General features: G+C 44.7%; 1 protein-coding gene across 2 annotated transcripts in view; it reads right to left on the bottom strand.

Moving 5' to 3' along the window:
- The window catches only part of KRBA1 (KRAB-A domain containing 1), a 46,210-nt gene that overhangs the window by 15,509 nt on the left and 12,705 nt on the right, over window positions 1-17,996 (bottom strand). Inside the window, exons 2-12 of one of the 2 annotated variants that reach the window (XM_043965503.1) lie at window positions 16,769-16,895; window positions 15,636-15,752; window positions 15,175-15,273; window positions 14,051-14,206; window positions 13,712-13,894; window positions 12,410-12,550; window positions 9,134-9,307; window positions 7,205-7,360; window positions 2,803-2,973; window positions 1,677-1,868; window positions 18-191 (exon numbers count right to left, since the gene is read on the bottom strand). In XM_043965503.1, the coding sequence (XP_043821438.1) occupies window positions 18-191; window positions 1,677-1,868; window positions 2,803-2,973; window positions 7,205-7,360; window positions 9,134-9,307; window positions 12,410-12,550; window positions 13,712-13,894; window positions 14,051-14,206; window positions 15,175-15,273; window positions 15,636-15,752; window positions 16,769-16,895 (1,690 nt within the window). The remainder of the gene's footprint in view (window positions 1-17; window positions 192-1,676; window positions 1,869-2,802; window positions 2,974-7,204; window positions 7,361-9,133; window positions 9,308-12,409; window positions 12,551-13,711; window positions 13,895-14,050; window positions 14,207-15,174; window positions 15,274-15,635; window positions 15,753-16,768; window positions 16,896-17,996) is intronic. The other variant, XM_043965502.1, reaches the window with a different exon arrangement.

Genomic DNA, 17,996 nt, shown 5'->3' on the forward strand with positions numbered 1-17,996 from the left:
TGGGAGGCCCAGCTTACCTTCTCTGAACCATCGTCCCCGGCTCCCTTCTGGGCTTCTGAGATCCAGGTCCCCATCTGTGCTGCTGGCTGAGGAGAAGCTACTGGGGGTATTAAGATGGCCCAGACGGCGAGCAGAGAGATCCTTCACACAGCCGTGCGGCCCCAGCGAAGCAAGAGAAGCTGTGGTCACCGCTGTGTAGAAAAACACCCACCCCCATCATCAACGTTTGGGTCCAGAAATACTCCTTAGTGATCTGCCCAGGTGAAAAATCCCTCCCAGAGTGAGAGAAACAGGGACTAGACCCACTTGGGAAGCAGTAGGATCCTGAGGAATGTATGGAGAGGAGATGGTTTAGCCCTGTCCATTCCAGGAAGAAGCACAGATTCCCCCTTTGGATTCTAACCCAGAATAGGGGACCTGGGGCAGCTAGGTGGTGCAGTGGCTAAAGCACTGGCCCTGGAGTCAGGAGGACCTGAGTTCAAATCTGGCCTCAGACACTTGACACTTACTAGCTGTGTGACCCTGGGCAAGTCACTTAACCCCCATTGCCCCGCAAAAAAACCCAAAACAAACAAACAAACAGAATAGGGGACCTGTCCAGCATTGTGGGATCATAAAGCAAGAGCTGGAAAGGGGCCCTAAAGGACATTTGGTCCATCCCCTTCATTTCCCAGCTGAGGAATGTTAGAGAAGTGAAGTGGCTTGCCCAAGGTCACAAAGAGCAGAGATGGGACCTAACCCAGGGCCTCTGGTTTCCGATCTGCCATGCTTTCTACTCAGGCACTGTCAGGGATGATCTAAAGAGCAGATAGAGAAGCAGGTAATTCTGTGACACTGTTTGATCCAGGGCTCAAAACATCTCCTTGACAGCCAGCCAAAGGGCCTAAAATCCCCACTAGTCACTCCTTTCAGTCAAGGCATTGAAGGCCATTGTAACATGCAGCTGTTGGGGGCAGCGGAATAAAACACTGGCCCTGGATTCAGGAGGGCCTGAATTCAAATCCGGCCTCAGGACACCTTGACACCTGCTAGCTGTGTGAACCTGGGCAAGTCACTTAACCCTAATTTCCCCACAAAAAAACAAAACAAACAAAAAAGCCCCAAAATATGCAGCTGTTGCTTCAATGAGGTAACCCACTGACTTGTATTCATTCATCTACTCAGCAAATATTCATTTACCAGGTTCAACAGCAGAAAGTTAAAGGCCCTATGGGACTTTTTTTTTTTTTTTGGCGGGGCAATGAGAGTTAAGTGACTTGCCCAGGGTCACACAGCTAGGAAGTGTCAAGTGTCTGAGGTCACATTTGAACTCAGGTCCTCCTGAATCCAGGGCTGGTGCTCTATCCACTGAGCTACCTAGCTGCTTCTGTGGGACTTTTGATGAGAGGGATGTGAGGGGTCATGTGAGGGGGGTAAGCCTGTGTGGGGCACCCCAGTGAGCTAGGGGCAGCCTCTCTCTTTAGAATCCTGTAGGATCAGCACATCAGGGAAGCACAGGAAGCCCTGGGGATTTGGTGGGGACTGGGGTTTTGAAGGGAAACCTGGAAGGGTGGTGGGCTGGGAGACAAACAAATGTGAGGTTTTGCTGGGGTGTCCCAGTTAGGATTAGACAGGCCTCTGTCTTCCTCTCCATTTAATATCTAGCACTGCCTCTATGAGAGGCACCACACACTTACCTTCCACATGCCACTTCCGGGCTCGTGGATCAGACCTTTGCTGAACTGTCTCCAGCTGCCCGGGGCTCAGGCACCAGTAGTTGCTCAGCGGCTGGGGTCGTAATGATCTGTTCAGGGGGATGTCCTTCAGATAGGTTTCCAGGGCTTCCAAGGGTGAGCTCTGGGCACTGCCAGCTGGGACAAGAGACATCCCTGTACAATCGTCATCACCAGCAAGATACCATGGAAAAGCCTCAACATAAGGACCGCAAGTAGAACTCGGCCCTGGGGAAGCCAGTTTGTAAGGGAATGCCCTCATGGGCAGTACTGAATCTCCTATCTAATGATGCCAGGATAGTTGAAGTGCCCCATGCTCAGCTCTGGGACAAGGACTAAGAAGATGAGGGACTTTGCCTTACTATTAGTCATTAAGTCATTGCAGAAAAGAGGGCAGTGAAGACAGCCAGCATGTTGGAGAAAAGGAGTGGGGGCCTAGCCTAATACAAAAGAAGAAACAAGAACTGTCTTCAGATCGATACAGAGTGACTGTATCAATGTTTCTAGCTTTTCTCTACCTCAGTAAGTCCTAACAAAACTCCTTAGAGATCATCTCATCCAACTCCCTCACCAGACAAATGAAAAAACTGAGGCCAAGAAATAGAAAGTGATTTGCCCAAGGTCTCACAGCTTTTAGGTGAGAGACCTAGAACTAGAACACAGGACTTCTGGCTTCCAGGCCTGTACTGTCTTTGGTTACACTGTGTTGTATCTTCAGGTAAGATTGAGCAAGAAGTGGTCTTAATCTGCCGTATGAGGAATCTGGGTTAGAGATTAGGATGAATAGGGATTCCTCACCCACTGGACTTTGCAAATGTCCTTCCCCGTGGCTTGGGAGCTTCTCTTTATCAAGATAAAGGGAGAAACCAGAGAGCTTTCAGAGCCTAAGGTCTCTGGGACTAGAAAATGAAAGGAGGCTTTGCTTCCAGGGAAGAAGGACCCGTTCTTTCACTATTCACTATCAGAGTTCCTGGGAGCAGGAAGATGGACACCAGGAGTCCCCATGGCTGACAGACAAGAAGATGATGTACCCAGCCCAGACTAATTCCCCTCCACCCTACCTTCTGCTGCACAACCACCCAGGTCTCACCTTGGTTCACTGGGGTCCAACCCCCAAGATTCCCATCACCCTCTATGCTGCTACTAGTGGATGAGCCGTGGGTAAGTGCACTGAGCTCGCAGGAAACAGGAATTCGAGGTTCAGGGATATAGCTCTGAGGGCTCTGGACCCAACCATCTTCAGTGGTTACTTCCATTTTAACTGCAGAAAGAATCGTGTGCTTAGAGCTGGAATGGAACTCAGAGATCATCTAATCTAATGCCTTCATTTTATGGTCTGCACTATGGTCTGCATGCGCTTGTCACCCTATCACAACCTAAACGAGCTAGGTAACTTCTTGAGGTCACAGAGACAAGAGGATTTGAACCTAGATCCTAGAATTCAAAGCCAGTTCTCTTTCCACTGGCATGAATGTACTGGCCTAGAGTTTGTAGATTCTACTCTTTCCCTTAAAAATAATAATAAAAAAAAAACCCCAGCAGATTTCCCTTTCTCTATCCCCTTGCTCTATTTCTCGATCATTTTTAAAAGGTTCCTGACAGTGACTCAGGATCCTGTCTGCCAGTTCTTTTGCTACCTGGGAATGTAGTTCTTCTAGGTCTGGTGACATGAGCTCATCAAGGGCATCGAGTTGCTCTCTCACTGTTACCCTTCTCCTCTTGGCTGGCAAACCCCCTATTAGGCATTTTTGTTCCACCCTTTCCAGCCTGAACATCATTCTCCTTGGCAAAGAAAACACGCAGAATGAACACTGACCAGCTCTGTCTTCTCTCTGCAGTCCAGATTACCATCCTACCTATGCCGGAAGCAGCACTTTCACTTCTTTTCCACAAAAAGCTGACAAAAGCCCAAATCCTTATTGTTCTTAGCTTTCCCAGCTCAGCTTAGTGGTCATCCTACATTAGTATCTCCCTTCTCCAATCCAATCTCCACACCATTACAGAAATAATTTTCCTGAGGAACAGATCTGGGTCATTCCCCTACTCAACCACTTTCAGTGGCTCCCTAGGATAAAATAAAAGTTCCTTAGTCTGCCATATAAGTTCTTCCCCAATCTGGCTCAAATTAAACTTCCCAGTCTAATTTCACATTACTTTACATCCTAACCAAAACACCACTAACAGCTCCCCAAAGTTGCACGTTGAAAGCCATTCCACATTCCTGAAATGAACTCCCTTCTCCATATCTACCTTTTGAAAATCTTGTCTTCCTTCAAGGCTCAGTTCAGATAACACCTTTTTCCTGAAGCCTTCCCTTATTCCTTCTACCCTAGTACCTCATTCCAGGTGAAAGTGACCTCTCTCCTCAAGTTTTCCTAAAGAACTGTGTCTTTCCTTGGTTTCTTCATTATTTCTTTACCTGGGTTCTGTAAGTGGAGTGGAGTGGAGGGGGGAAAATGTTCCAGGCATGGGGCACCCCCAGAGCCAATCTCTCAGCAGAAGGATGGAGTGTCTTATTTGACAAACAACCAGGAGACCAGTATTACTGGATGGAAGAGTACAAGCTTCCACTTATCTGCGTATATATTGGACTTTTCCACCGCCTTCCCCAATCTAGTAGAATATAAACTCCTTGAAGACAGAGTGTATCATATTTAATATCTTTATCCCCTAAGCTAGCATAGTGCCTTGTATCTATGTAGAGTGGGCATTGTGTAAATGTTTGTTGACTTAAATTGTAGAAAGAGGCCCATCAAGTCAGAGCTAACTTCTCAAATCTTGCCCACCACCCAAAAGTCTCTTCTCCAGCTTTCCCTAGCCTCCTCCTTCTTGGCTGCTAGCCTTAAGCTTGGCCACAAACTATGGTAATTGCTACGAGCAGCCTCAGAAAAGAAGCAAGTGTATTGATGTGACATTTTAATTAACCATCAAGCCCTAGAGCAGTGTGACCTGAGGCTGTGGCAGATGCTTAGTTGTACTTCTCCTAGGCTCAAACCTGAAACCTGAAAAGACACAGAAAATCCTAAATAAAACACCGCCTTTCATCTACTTTGCAAGTCAACTTGCACTCTCATTTTCACCTCATTAACACATTAGTTTACACCTCCTAACATCCTCATGCAAAGATTCCTCTTGTATTATCTCACTTATTAGGAGAAATAGATTCCAATGATCTCTCCTGCTATGTAGTTACAAATGAGTCACTGTCTGTTAGTAAATGGAGAAGGCTGGTGATGCAGGGTTCTCTCTTTTCTCCCATTGTAGGATGAAAATAATCATAGAAGCAGAGTTCAGTTAGTCCAACATCTATCCAAAAATACTCCAACAAGTGTTGGTCCAGTCTTCACTCAGAAGCCCCTAGAGAAGTACTATTGAGTATAATATAGTATTGTAGAGTCTAGTATACTAGAATGAGCATATGAATCAGAGTCAGAGGACCTGAGTTTGAATCTCAGGTCTTCTGCTTATTCTCTATGTATCCACAGGGAAGTCACTTAATCTCTGTGCCTCAGTTTCCTCACCTGTAAAATGAGGAAGTTGAGCCTCATGTTTTTTCTAGCTCTCATCCTATGGGAAACTCATCATCCCATAAGGCAGCCAATTTCATTTCCAGCTGACTTTTTAATTCATAGGATCATAAAGCACAGATTTAAGTAGACCTCATTATACAAATGAGGAAACTGAGATCCACTAAGGTTCAGTAAATCATCCAAGATCCAGGTCCTCATCCTCCAAACCAACACTCTTTCCACCAGCACTGGCCAGCTTGGCCACCTTCCATCTCCTCTGCCACTGCCCACCTCTCTACACCAAGAAAATCCACCCTCTGGACACAGACCTGTCCTACCACACACATCCTGGACACAGATAATCTACTCAGTTTAGGAATTCATGGGGCTGAGTTGCCCTAGATCAGCCAGTGAATGAGCCAATTCCCACTCAGTCCAGCCAGCCCCTAGAGCAGCTGCATCCCTTTCAGATGTCACACACCAGGGTTTAACCAGTGTCGGCCTCCTACCATTTGCCCTGCTGTCACCTATGGACCTCCCCCAGCCCCTAGCGTTTCCCCTCTTGTTCAGAGGACAATAATCAGGTAAATATGACCATTGCTACTGCACGATCCCTGTCATTCCCTGGAGCAGACCAGAGCTCCCTTCCCCAGCCACCAAGACCCATCATGCCCCTAATCCAAAAGTTCACTGTTTTTGTGGGAGTCTTTGGCAGACTGGTGAAGCCTATGGACCCCTTCTCAAATGTTTCTAAATGCATGCAATAAAATACATAGGATCACAAAGGAAACCAATTACCCTGAAATGTAGTTTTCAAAATACTTTTAACAATAACAAGTTCACATCCCCCCAAGGTAGGAGCCCCTTACCTGTAAAACATAAGCTTGTGGAGGCAAGGGGTATCAAGTTTGCACTTCTACCCCCCATCTAACACAGTGTATGACATATGGCAGTGGTGTCAAACTCAAATACAAACAGGAAGTCACACATGAACATTCTTTGTGTTTTGTTATATATTTACTTATTTTGCTGAATATTGGAGAGGCACATTTTCATCTGGTTCAGCCCATAGGCTGCATGTAGCCATGGCCACATGTTTGACAGTTCTGGTATACAGAAAGCGCTTTCCAAATGCTTACTGACTGATTTCTACTGAACTATGCTGCCCCTTGTTAGGAAGTTTTCTAAAAAAAATATTGAATTGAAGCATGCCACCCTGAAACTTCCAACCCTTGGTTTGAGTAATACCCTCCTGGGTCATGGAGAACACATTTAATCCCTTTTCCACATATAACAGCAAGTGAAAATGGGGGTTGGAGAAGAGAAATCAATGCAATTTAATTAAATATGCTCATACAATCCAAAGTCAAACATCAATAATTCTAGGATTTTCCATGCCTTAATTCCCATCTGTAAATGACAGTGTATGAGCACTGACAGAAAAAAAAATGTCATCTTTTTTTCCTTTTCTTTATGTCCTATTTCTCTTGTTGAATTTTCTGTGAACTCCGGGAGGTCAGAGCCTGGCTCTTCTCATTCTTAATTTCTATCACAACTCCTAATACGGGATCAAGCAACCAATCACGCAAGACATATTCTCTGAGTATTTATGATGTGCCCTGTTGTTTGGCTAAATGTATGATAGACTGACTCGAAATCAGGTTCCCTCCTATCCCTAGGCAGCATTCAGAGCACTAAGGGTCATTAATCTAGGTCAGGTATAGGCCTACTTGGAGGGAGGAAAACAAGCATTTATTAAATGCCTGTTATTGCCAGGCACTGTACTAAAGACTTTACAAATATTACCTGGGAGCTAAGTGCTATTATTATCTTCATTTTACAGTTAAGGGGACCAGGGCAGATAGAGTTTAAGTGCTTTTCCCCTTTGAACTCAGATCTTCCTGACTCCAGACCTAGCACTCTACTGCCCTTCCAGGTGTCTTTCCGGCTCAAGGTTTATGTGCATGGTAACCCACCCCTTACCTCCAGAATCCTTTTGCCAAGTCCCTGGGCCATCTCTCCGTTGCTGTAGCCCTCCTCCTGGGAGGCCAGTACACCTGGCTTGGGTTTCCGGGATTTCCTTAAGACAGTTCAGCAGTCCCTGGAGAGGGGAATTCTCTGAAATGGTTTCTGTCTTCACTAAGGGAAGAAAGAACAGGCTTTTAGCCAAAACTCCACAGGCATATTCTTTGGCCATGTAACCTTCAATCATAGGGATTGTAGAGTGTGAAATGGGCAGTCATAGGGATTGGGAGTGGGGAAGAGACCAGGGCTGGGATCTGGAGACCTGGACCTGGCTCTTTTAGTAAGTTACTGCCTGGTCCTATGGAAAGTCAGTATCTAAGTCAGTGTTCCACGCTCCATGTGCCTCAGTTTCCTCATCTGAAAGACAGCAAGAACAATACCAGCCCTTATCGCTCTACAGGGTTGTTTTCTAGGGATCAAGTCGGGGAACAGATATAATAGTGTAACACAGAGTTAAAAGAAAGATGGCGTCATAAATGATATATGGAAGTTTGGGGCAGCAGATCAGTGAGGCTGGTACCTTTGAGTTGTTTTCCTACATCTTGGGAGACAAAAATGAATCACCTTACTTTAGTCTAAAACTTCTTAAACTGTGGGTGGTGACCCCATATGGGGTCACATAACTGAATGTAGGGGTTGAGAAAAATTTGGCAATAAAAAAAGGTTCTGTATGCCTGTTTTATATACCCAGGATCACGTAAAAATTTCTTGGGCAAAAAGGGCTTGTGAGTGGAAAAAGTTTAAGCCCTGCTTTAATCAATGTTATTTCCTCTTGAGACCCTAGACCACTGGATATATACGTGTGTGTGTGTGTGTGTGTGTGTGTGTGTGTGTAGGTATATAAAAATGATATTTTGTTTGTCCAGACCTGTGACTTAATTGGTATATGGAACTCCCAGTAAGGAAATTCCTTCTACCAAGGTAGGTCTGCACCAGCTCCATAACTTGTAATCTTACAGTTTCCTGGGGCCCTGAAAGTCAAGTGTCTTGCCCAGAGTCAGAAAGACAGTATGTGCCAGAGACAGAACTTAAACCCAGGTGCTTCCTTACTCCAAGGTCGCTTTCTAACAAGTCACCCTGACTCTCATACACATAAATAATATGTTTAATATTAATAATAATAAAAACTGGGTGATTTGAAATCAAAAGAAGCAGTGTTGTTCTCAGAACCAGTGAATAGAGAGGAGCCCTTGGCACAGCTCAAGTCCCGCCTCTCACATACATACACACACCACATGCATACATACACAGATACATGCATACGCATACATATAACATACATACATACATTTACTGACTATGTGACCTTGAGCAAGTCACCTAACTTTAGGCAATTCTCTAAGATTATAAAATGCAGAGGAGGAGATGCAGACCACCATTGGCAGAGGGAGTTTCCTATGCCATTGAAATCATAAATCCAACCTCCCAACCTCTAAAAATGATAGTACATCACCATGAAGATTACAGTAAATGCTTAATCAATTCTTGTGGACTAGTTGAATATATAGACAGACATACTGGTCCACTGGATAGCTAGACAGGCACGACTCTGGCCATCTCCCTCCAACCCCAAAGTTGGTGGGTCAAGGCCTGTTCAAAGGGGAATCACAGACTGAAAAAGAAGGGTGGGGAATCACTGTGAAAAGGGAATCTGGTCCAGCTCCCTCCTCCTTAGAGCCCTTAAATCACAGACAGAAAGAAGCCCAGAGACAAGGTTCCAGCTTTCCAGGCCAGGTTTTCTCCTCCTCATCACCCCCAGCTTCAAGAACACCAAACAGAGCCACCGCCTGGCCCAGCATCTCTGCTGTCTTTCTTGTTGGGGCCCAGGCCTTAGAAGCTCTGGTCTCAGAGACAAGGTCCTCAGGGATACGGCAGTATGTGACTCACCAGCCCAGGATGGGCCCCTGGGTCTTCGGTCTGGAGTCATTAGTCTCATATCCCCTGGGCTGCTTTGAGGAAGTGGTCCAGTAGCAAGAGGCCGGGGCTGCTGGGGTCCCTGGACGAGAATCTCCTTCAGGCAGTTGATGAGGCCTTGGAGAGGGCTGCTCTCAGAAGGACTTCCTACAGTATTTGTCAGAGCAAAGACAAAGTCAATGCAAAAAGCAGGGTTCTTGGGGAAGCTAGATGGCACAATGGATAGAGCACCAGCCCTGGAGTCAGGAAGACCTGAGTTCAAATCTGACCTCAGACACTTGACACTAGGTGTGTGACCCTGGGCAAGTCACTTAACCCCAATTGCCTCACCCAAAAAAAATCAATCAATAAATAAATAAATAAAATAAGCAGGGTTCTTTGAATTCCTCTGCCATAATCAGCCTTAGTCCTGGAGAACAAAAGACAAGATGCGTCCCTCCTATTGTGAGGGAGGTGAGAGACTATGGAAGGGAAGATAAGCTGCCATTTTGTCAGTTTCACTTAAGTGTTGATCTTTGTTACAAGGAAAGGCTCAGTGAGATATATCCGGGAAAGACTGTGGTGGAAAAAGCATGAATAAAACCTTAAATTGAAGAAGGAAAAGCAAACACTGGATCTGGATTTAGGGACCCTGGATTCAAATCCTGACTAGCACTAGCTGTGTGACCTTGGACAAGTCAGTTAACATCTCTGTGTTTCATTTCCTCCACAGGAAAATAATACTAACAACCTACCTCACAGGCTGGTAAGGAGAAAGTACTTTGTAAACCTCAAAGTGCTCTACATATGTTTGGTGTTAAGAATTTAGAACGAAGCCAAGATTTGTCACTACAATAGCTTTAAAAGTATGCTTTTTAAAAAACATGTAGGCAGTGTAATACTAAGGGTAGCAACACAATGAAACAGGTGATGTTTGAGATTAGACCTAAAGAACTCCATCAACCTAAAAAGTAGGAAAATAATAACATTAGTTAAGGAGACACCAGAGAAGCTCTTTCCTTGGAGAGATTTAAGACCGTATAAAGCGTATTGTAAAGAAACAAGACTGGTTTTTGAAAAACAAACACATTGGTACACAAAGATCCAGAAGTATGTTAGTTACATCCCCTTCAAAGCAGTTTCCTTGCAAAGCCATAAGCTTAGTCCAATGAGGCTATCATTCTGTTCTCTTGTAGAATCTTAGAGTAGGGACTCATCTTTTGGAATTGCCCTCAGCACCACACTGGCAAATCTTCATCCTTTGAGGGTGCCTTTAATTTGTAAACATAGCCAGGAGTCACTTAGAACCAAGTCTGAGGAATGAGGTGAGTGAACCAATTGGCTAAGACCATTTGGGGGCAAAAAGTGATGGGTGAGTACAATAAGGTTGATTCTCTCCTTTGGAGCGACATAGCTCGACCATAGATTGTGGCCTTCTTTCTGCATTGGGCTCCTGGTTTCATGTCACATCCTTTATAGAAAAAAAGCAGGGTAGAATACAAAGCCCATGGCACCAGAAGACCTGGGGCCTGGTCCTAGTCGTGGCTCCACTTCTCACCAGCTGGGTGACTTTAGGGAGATCGATTACTCTTTCTGGGGTTTGTTTCCTCACTTGTAAAATGGAGATGATATGTCTACCCTTATCTACTTTTCAGGATTACTGAGAAGGTAAATGATATACTGTAGGTGAAACTGCTTTGTAAACTGTAAATCGCTTTATAAATGTAAGCATAAATGTCATGGACAAGTTACTCTCTGAGCTGGGCAGAATCTGGATTAAATAAATGAAAACTAATCAATTAAAGTTTGTTTAATCTCTCATAACAGATTGAGTAGATAAAAAAGATTAGTGAGGGTTAAGTATGGATTTGGGAGTGGCTGAAATATTCCAGGAGCAAGTAATATGGGATACAGTTACAGACACTTGAGCAGGAATTTTCCACTGTTTTGGCCTGGAAGCAACAGTTTCCCGTGGCAAAGACAATTTCTCATAGTCTTAGCTTAGTGCTGGCACATAGTAGGTGCTTAATAAATGTTTATTGATTGATTTCAGGGTAGCAACATCTAGTCTACCCATAGTCCTTTGCAGTAATGTCAAGCTCCCTAGAGGCACAAGGAAGTAACACAGGCCTCGAACCCTGCTTCTAATATTACCATATCCCTAAGAGTGAACACCATTTATCTTGGCAACATATCAAGTTTTAAAGGTTTTATTTTGTTTGATTTTAGATACAATGAACTTGTAAATGAAAAATTTTAAGCATCATCAAATTCAGAAGACATTACTGAAGATTCAAGGAATTCATTTCATAGATTAATTATTTTAATGAGTTTAAAGAGGAATATATTGTGATATTAATTGCATATACTAACGGAACCAATTAAACTTATATTTATAATTTCAACAAATAAAAGGCCACATTAAAAAATGGGTATAGGGTTGGTCTTTGAGGGGAAAAGTTTCAAGTCCTGCTTCTGACACATAACTGTGACCAAGTCCCTTAACCTCCCGAGTGCTCCCAGCCAACGATCTCAGACTATAAAGTACTGACATTTTCTTAACTGCATTGGTGGAGGGAATTTTTATACCTTCAGTTCACTACACCAATGAAATCACAGGTCCCAACCAAATTTTAGAAGTACTTCCAACATAAAGATGGCCATTTATCTGCTATTTTCTTCCCTTAATGCTCCCTTCTGTCTCTTCATTCATCCCTGTACTTGTATACACACTTTCTTTTTATATACTTAGTGTGTATACTAATCTTCAAATTCTGATTTTTAAAAAATTCACTTAAGTTTTCCTGTATTTCCTTAAGTTCTTCCTATTTGCCCTTCTTAGCACAAAGACTTTTAGAGTTGGAAGGAACCCCAAAGGTCACCTTCAAAATCCCCTTCATTTTACAAATAAGGATACCAAGGCCCTCAGAAGACAAGAAATAGAGCCTCACCCAAGGATGCACATCAGGCTGGGGGCAGGGCGAGTTTTAAATTTGAGATCTCCTGATCTCTAGTCATAGAATTCTAGAACTCTAGAGCTGAAAGGAACCCAAGAGATCATCTGGTCTGATCTCTTTATTTTTTATAGAAGGGGAAACTAATCCCCTAATCTAGATAGTGGATTAATCAACCTAGATAATCTAGAGTGATCATTAATCTAGATTGAATCTAGATAGATTTCAAACCCAGGCCCTCCAATCCCAGGTCCAGTGATCTATCCAGTGCATCACACTGCCTGCCTCTCCCAGGATGGTAGGATGAATGTCTCACCTTGCCCCCGGGTCCCCACTTGCTTCTGTTCCTGAGTGCCAGTGAAACCAGGAATATTAGGTCGGCTGGCTGCCGTGTCTGGATCTTCTTTCCCACTAGGATTCCTGCTGATGTCCAAGGGGCTGGTCTTGGCAGCAGGTTCTAATAAAGGAGAAGACAGGAAATGATTTCCAGTTCTCGATATGCCCATGAATTCGAGTCAAGACAACAGGTGTCTGGGTGGTGGCTGAGCTCTGGGCTCTGGGCCTCAGTGTGGGCTAGCTTCTTTAAGAATCTCATTCAGGAGGTGGAAGAGAGGATTAAGGAACAAGATGGTTCACATAAAGTGCTAAAGGGCACCTTCCCCTTTCAGAATATCCCAGAGCTCAGCCTCACCAAAGAAAAAGCAGCAATCACACGTGATCATCAATGTGAATAAACCTTACTAATGGGTAAGGTGCTTGTACATCCAACTGTAAGGTCCTTGAGGGAGGGGACTAAGTCTTATTTAATCTGCCCTCTTCATCCCCACTCCGCCACAGTGGTTAGCAGGACACCTTGTATACATCAGGTGCCTAATAAATATTTGTTGTTGTAGCTACATGCCTCACTCCTCCTGGGTTCATATGCAATTATAATCTGTATATTATGTGCCTTGGTGACCAACTCCTTTTCCAATGGAGATCTCTTGAGGGCAAGGGACCATGTCTCATGATTAATCTGCAGCCCATCTGCCAAGACCTTTGTGGGTTCAATAAATATTTCCAAACCTTCTCACTGTGCGTTATGTTGTTTGTCCTTCGTCTTCAAAGAGGACCATGACACTGGGGTGATGATATGACTTGCACTGAATTGGATTTAAGTAAGGGAGGGCTGTCCAAGGTCACCAACCTCACTCTCTCCTCCAGAGCCATCTGGGTCCAGTGGCAAGACATGTATCAGGACGACTGGAGATGGCCCCCGGATATTTAAGGCAACTTGGGTTAACAGACTTGCCCAGGGTCACACAGCTAGTAAGTGTGTAAGGTGAGATTTCAACTCAGATCCTCCTGACTTCAGGGCCGGTGTTCTATCCACTATGCCACCTAGCTGCCCAACCTTCTCACCACTCACCTGGTGATTGGTCAGGAAGCTTTCTCATTTTTTTTTTCAGGAGAGGAAATCAAGGCCCATCAAATAGGTCTTGTTCTCTATCAATCAGGAGTTGGAGACCAGAGTAGCACTAGGCATCTCAGAGCTTAGTTTTGGACCTCTCCCACCCCTTGGCCCAGGGCTTCTTTGTCCTAAGGGCTATTAGCTAAGACTGAACAAGGGGGTTCTCACCATAGGGGTGTGGGGTCTGGGGTACCAGCTCTGGGCTTCGCAGCTCTCGGTCCCCATCCCCTTGTAGACTGCTATTGGATGAGCTGCTGGCAGGTGTGACAGCCAGGGCAGGCCTGCTCACCGGGATCTCTGGGAGGCAGCTGAGCAAGCCCTGGAGGGGGCTAGGATGCACAATCATGGCTGCTGTCATGGGAAAGAGAAGAGAGGGTGGGTATTCATCTGGCTCCTCAGGGGAAGTCCCATAAATGGCCTGAATGAAATCTTCTAAATCTTCTAAAAAGAAGAGAAAATGAGTAAAGGCAGCAAAAAGGAAGTTCCTGCTGTAGCTGCCATCCTCACCTTCCAGGCTCAGCCTCTCCACTTCTGAACCACTTTCCCTGCTCTCGGGGGTCTCTGGGGTATCCATGGCCTTGGTTTCACCAAAAAGGAACTCTGGAATCTCCTTCACCAAACGGACTAGGGCGTTGAGGTGAAGGCTCCCCTGCTGCTGACCCCCTGGCAGGTTCAAAGAACACAATCTTTGTTATTGTTAGGGTGGTGGTTGTTAATAGCATCTGCAGCATTTCATAATAATAATAATAATAATAATAATAATGATAATTCCTATCTATGATCTCATTTGCTCACCACAACAACCTTTTTTTTTTTTTAAGTGAGGTGATTGGGGTTAAGTGACTTGCCCAAGGTCATACAGCTAGTAAGCGTCAAGTGTCTGAGGTCGTATTTGAACTCAGGTCCTCCTGACTCCAGGGTCAGTGCTCTATCCACTGCGCCACCTAGCTGCCCCACGCCACAACAACCTTGAGGCAGGCAAAGCAAAAATGAAGATGACCCATGAAAAGATGAGGCCCAGAAACTTCAAGGGACCCACCCAACATCTTAGCTTAATTCAACAATTCAGTATTTGTTGTGTGCCGACTCCACACAAAATACTACACTAGATGTCAGAGGCTCAAAGACAAAAATGGAAGGATCCTTGCCCTCAAGGTGCTTACACTCTATAAGGAGGGATATAACACAGACCCAGACACTTGATAATTACAGATACAAAATCTGGGTTTGAGGAAAGAGAGAACACTAACAGTTTGGGGCAGGAAAGAATCAGGAAAGGCTTGGCAAAAGAAGACGGCACCTGAGTCGATCCTGGAAGACGAGAGATCATAGCAAATAATAATAGTAGTGGTTAATGGTCAAACAGCACCTACTATGTGCCAGGCACTGTGATAAGTAAGTACTTGCAGCGTGCTTACCTCATCTGATTCTCACAACAACCCTAAGAGGTGGAGGTGAGAAGCAATGGATGCCACACAGCCAGAATCACAACCTAACATTTCTGGATTCCTCTTCCTTTAGAGAATATGGCCACCCCTCCCCTCGCTTCTCCGTGACTTTACGAGGAATGCCACAAAAGGCCCTTTCCTTCAGCCTCTCCATTCCACTCCCTGAGGTAGAATCGGCCTTACCTTCACCTGCCCCAGCTGAGCTCTGTGCTTCATCCAAGGCTTGAGCCCTCGGGGTGCTATCTGCACAGGCATCAGCATCAGAGATCTCCAGCTCTTTTCCTGGGATGAAGAGGAGGGGCAGGTGTGTGCATATTGCCAGATTTCTCTGCCAAAGATATGGCCATGATGGCACCAGACAAAGGTTAAGAGTTAAGAAGTTAACCCCCAAGACCTGGGCAGGTGGAAGCTTTTCTTGTTTTGACTCAGGCTACTGATACTAAGGCCTGGATCAGCTCGAAACATCATCAAATGTTTCACATCCGGGGGCTGGGGTACTAAGGACTGAGACAAGCTGAGATGGGGCGGGGCTGAGGACAGCAGATCTAGGTGCAAGGCCAGGTGGCGGGGTTCCAGGGACCCATCCAGCCTGAGGATGCTTGGATATGGTCAGAGTGACCTGGGGGTAGCCCATATTCACTTACCCTGGAATCCTTCACCAGGCTTCTCCCATTCCCCATCAGAACAGCCACTGTCCCCTGTATCCTCTTGAGGCTCTGTCAGGGATAGGAATGCTGAGAGTGGAAGCAGTTGAGCTGTCCCTAAAGAAGAGAACAGGGAGCCTCACTCTGGGAAGGGGAACCAGGCACCATTCTTGTGCTTATAAACATGAATACAGTATATGAACCAGCCCCTACCCCAGCCCTTTACACACAGACACAACTGTGGGCAGAACATACCTATGCACAATGCCTTGGGCACACACTCCTATGCACACTCATGTGTTCTGGTGTGAGGTCTTCCCATCTCACCTCAGTCCTAGGGAGAACCTCTCACTTGTCCAAATGCTATGGAAATCACAATCTTTCCCCATCAGCAAACCCTTTAGATAAATGGTAATTATAGCAGGAAAGCTGCTATTCTCTGAGCAAATAATACAGAAAGGTCCTCCCTCATCCATGTTAAATAGGCCAATCCCTTTGGCTTCCTGCCTCACAGAGACTAAATGACTCCCAGGGTTCAAATCTGCCTAGAAAAGGCCCAAAACAATGCAGGGAGAGTCAGGGGTAGGGGACCAGCCTCACAGAATCCCTCCATTTCTTCTTTATTTGCACAAATGCCACTCAATAAGCCTCTGCCGTCTGGCCCCAGAAATCAAAGAATGTTACTACTTAAAAGGGGTCTTAGATCATCTAGTCAGAGATTCTTAATCTTTTTTTGTGTGATAGACTCCTTTGGCCATTTAGGTAAAACCTTGTCAGAATGTCTTTAAATAATTGAAGGAATATTTAGATTTCAGTTAGAGGTTAGTGAAAATTAAGATGTATTTTTCCCATCCAACATCACAGAGCCCCTAAAATCTATCCACAGATCTCTTGAAGACCCTGGGTTAAGAATCCCTGATTTAGAACAACCTCTTTATTTTACAGATAAGAAAATTTAGGCCCAAGAGAAGGGAAGTAACTTGCCCTAGGTCACAAAGTTAGTTAGTAGTAGAGGTGTACGGTGCCTACTGGCATCATGCTTCCTCTTTGTATGAGACTTGAACTCCTGTGGTAAGTCCCATTTGGCTACAATCCACAGACCCATGCCACACTATCTTCTTCCAGTCTCATACCCAAAGAGACCAGTGTCTCATAGTTCTCCCTCATCACATCTCGGTGGAACTCCCTCTGCCATTCCTCTAGGAGATGCCATTCATCAGCAGAGAACTTGACAGCCAGATCTTCAAAGGTCACAGGCACCTGTGGGGGAGAATCAGTCACTAGGGAAGCTGGATCAGGCCTCACTCCTATGGCCCAGCACTGTTGATTCTTTTACCTCAGAGACTTGACCTATGACAGTCCCAGTTCCCTTAAAACAGTCTCTTAAGATATCCTGAAAGGTAACCAGGAGTATCAAACAGCAGTAAAGGATGCCTTCTCCTAGAAAGGTGCCCAAGGATGACCTAACTCACAAGTGGCATAGGGGATCAATTGGATTTAAGGGGCTAAGGTGAGGACAGGATCCCCTGCCTTCAAGTATCTTTCTTATGTTGCCTAAATAGGTTTCACTTCCCTGTGTGACAACTTCTTGGAATTCACTCCCCTCCAATCAAAATTTCACTTGCAGTATGCAAAATCTTTTTTTTTTTCTTAAATACAAAGACTTGTGGCCCAATGGGACCAAGTAATGATTCCCTGACCTGGTTTTGTGATTTTTGCTCACCAAAGGTGTTCCCCAAAGCCATGGAGAATCCCTGAACAAAATCCAAAAACCAATCCTTAATCCATCTAATCCATAGAGCTACTGTCACACAGAACTAATGACCCTCAAAAAAAGGCCACTCAACAAACATTCATTATATCCACTCTGCTCAAGGCCCCTTAATGTTCTCCAAACAAAATTGATTTTTGATGTGCTTTCCCCACCTCCCCCCAGTGATTTTTTTATATGTATACTTTCTAAATAACCATTTTTTTGTTTCTTTACTTTGATTCTTAACTCTTTGATCTCCTTATGGAGTACACTCTCCACTGGTATAGAGGGCAACTCCTCCAACAAGCAATTCAATTTTTTTTTTAAATCTCTATTATTTAAAATTACTTTACTCTTTATAGTGTAAAATACATGAATTTATTTTATTTCAATTCTATTATGTTAAATTCTATTCATTTATTTTCTTTTCAGATCCACATCCCTTTTCTCCTACCTTCCCTTACCCAACGTGAGAAAACAAGATAAACAAAACTTACAGGGGCATCTAGGTGGCACAGTGGATAAAGCACTGGCCCTGGATTAAGGAGGACCTGAGTTCAAATCTAGCCTCAGCCGTTTGACACTTACTAGCTATGTGACCCTGGGCA

This window comes from Dromiciops gliroides, chromosome 5 (assembly GCF_019393635.1).
Source record: "Dromiciops gliroides isolate mDroGli1 chromosome 5, mDroGli1.pri, whole genome shotgun sequence".
In the NCBI taxonomy this organism is placed as follows: Eukaryota; Metazoa; Chordata; class Mammalia; order Microbiotheria; family Microbiotheriidae; genus Dromiciops; species Dromiciops gliroides.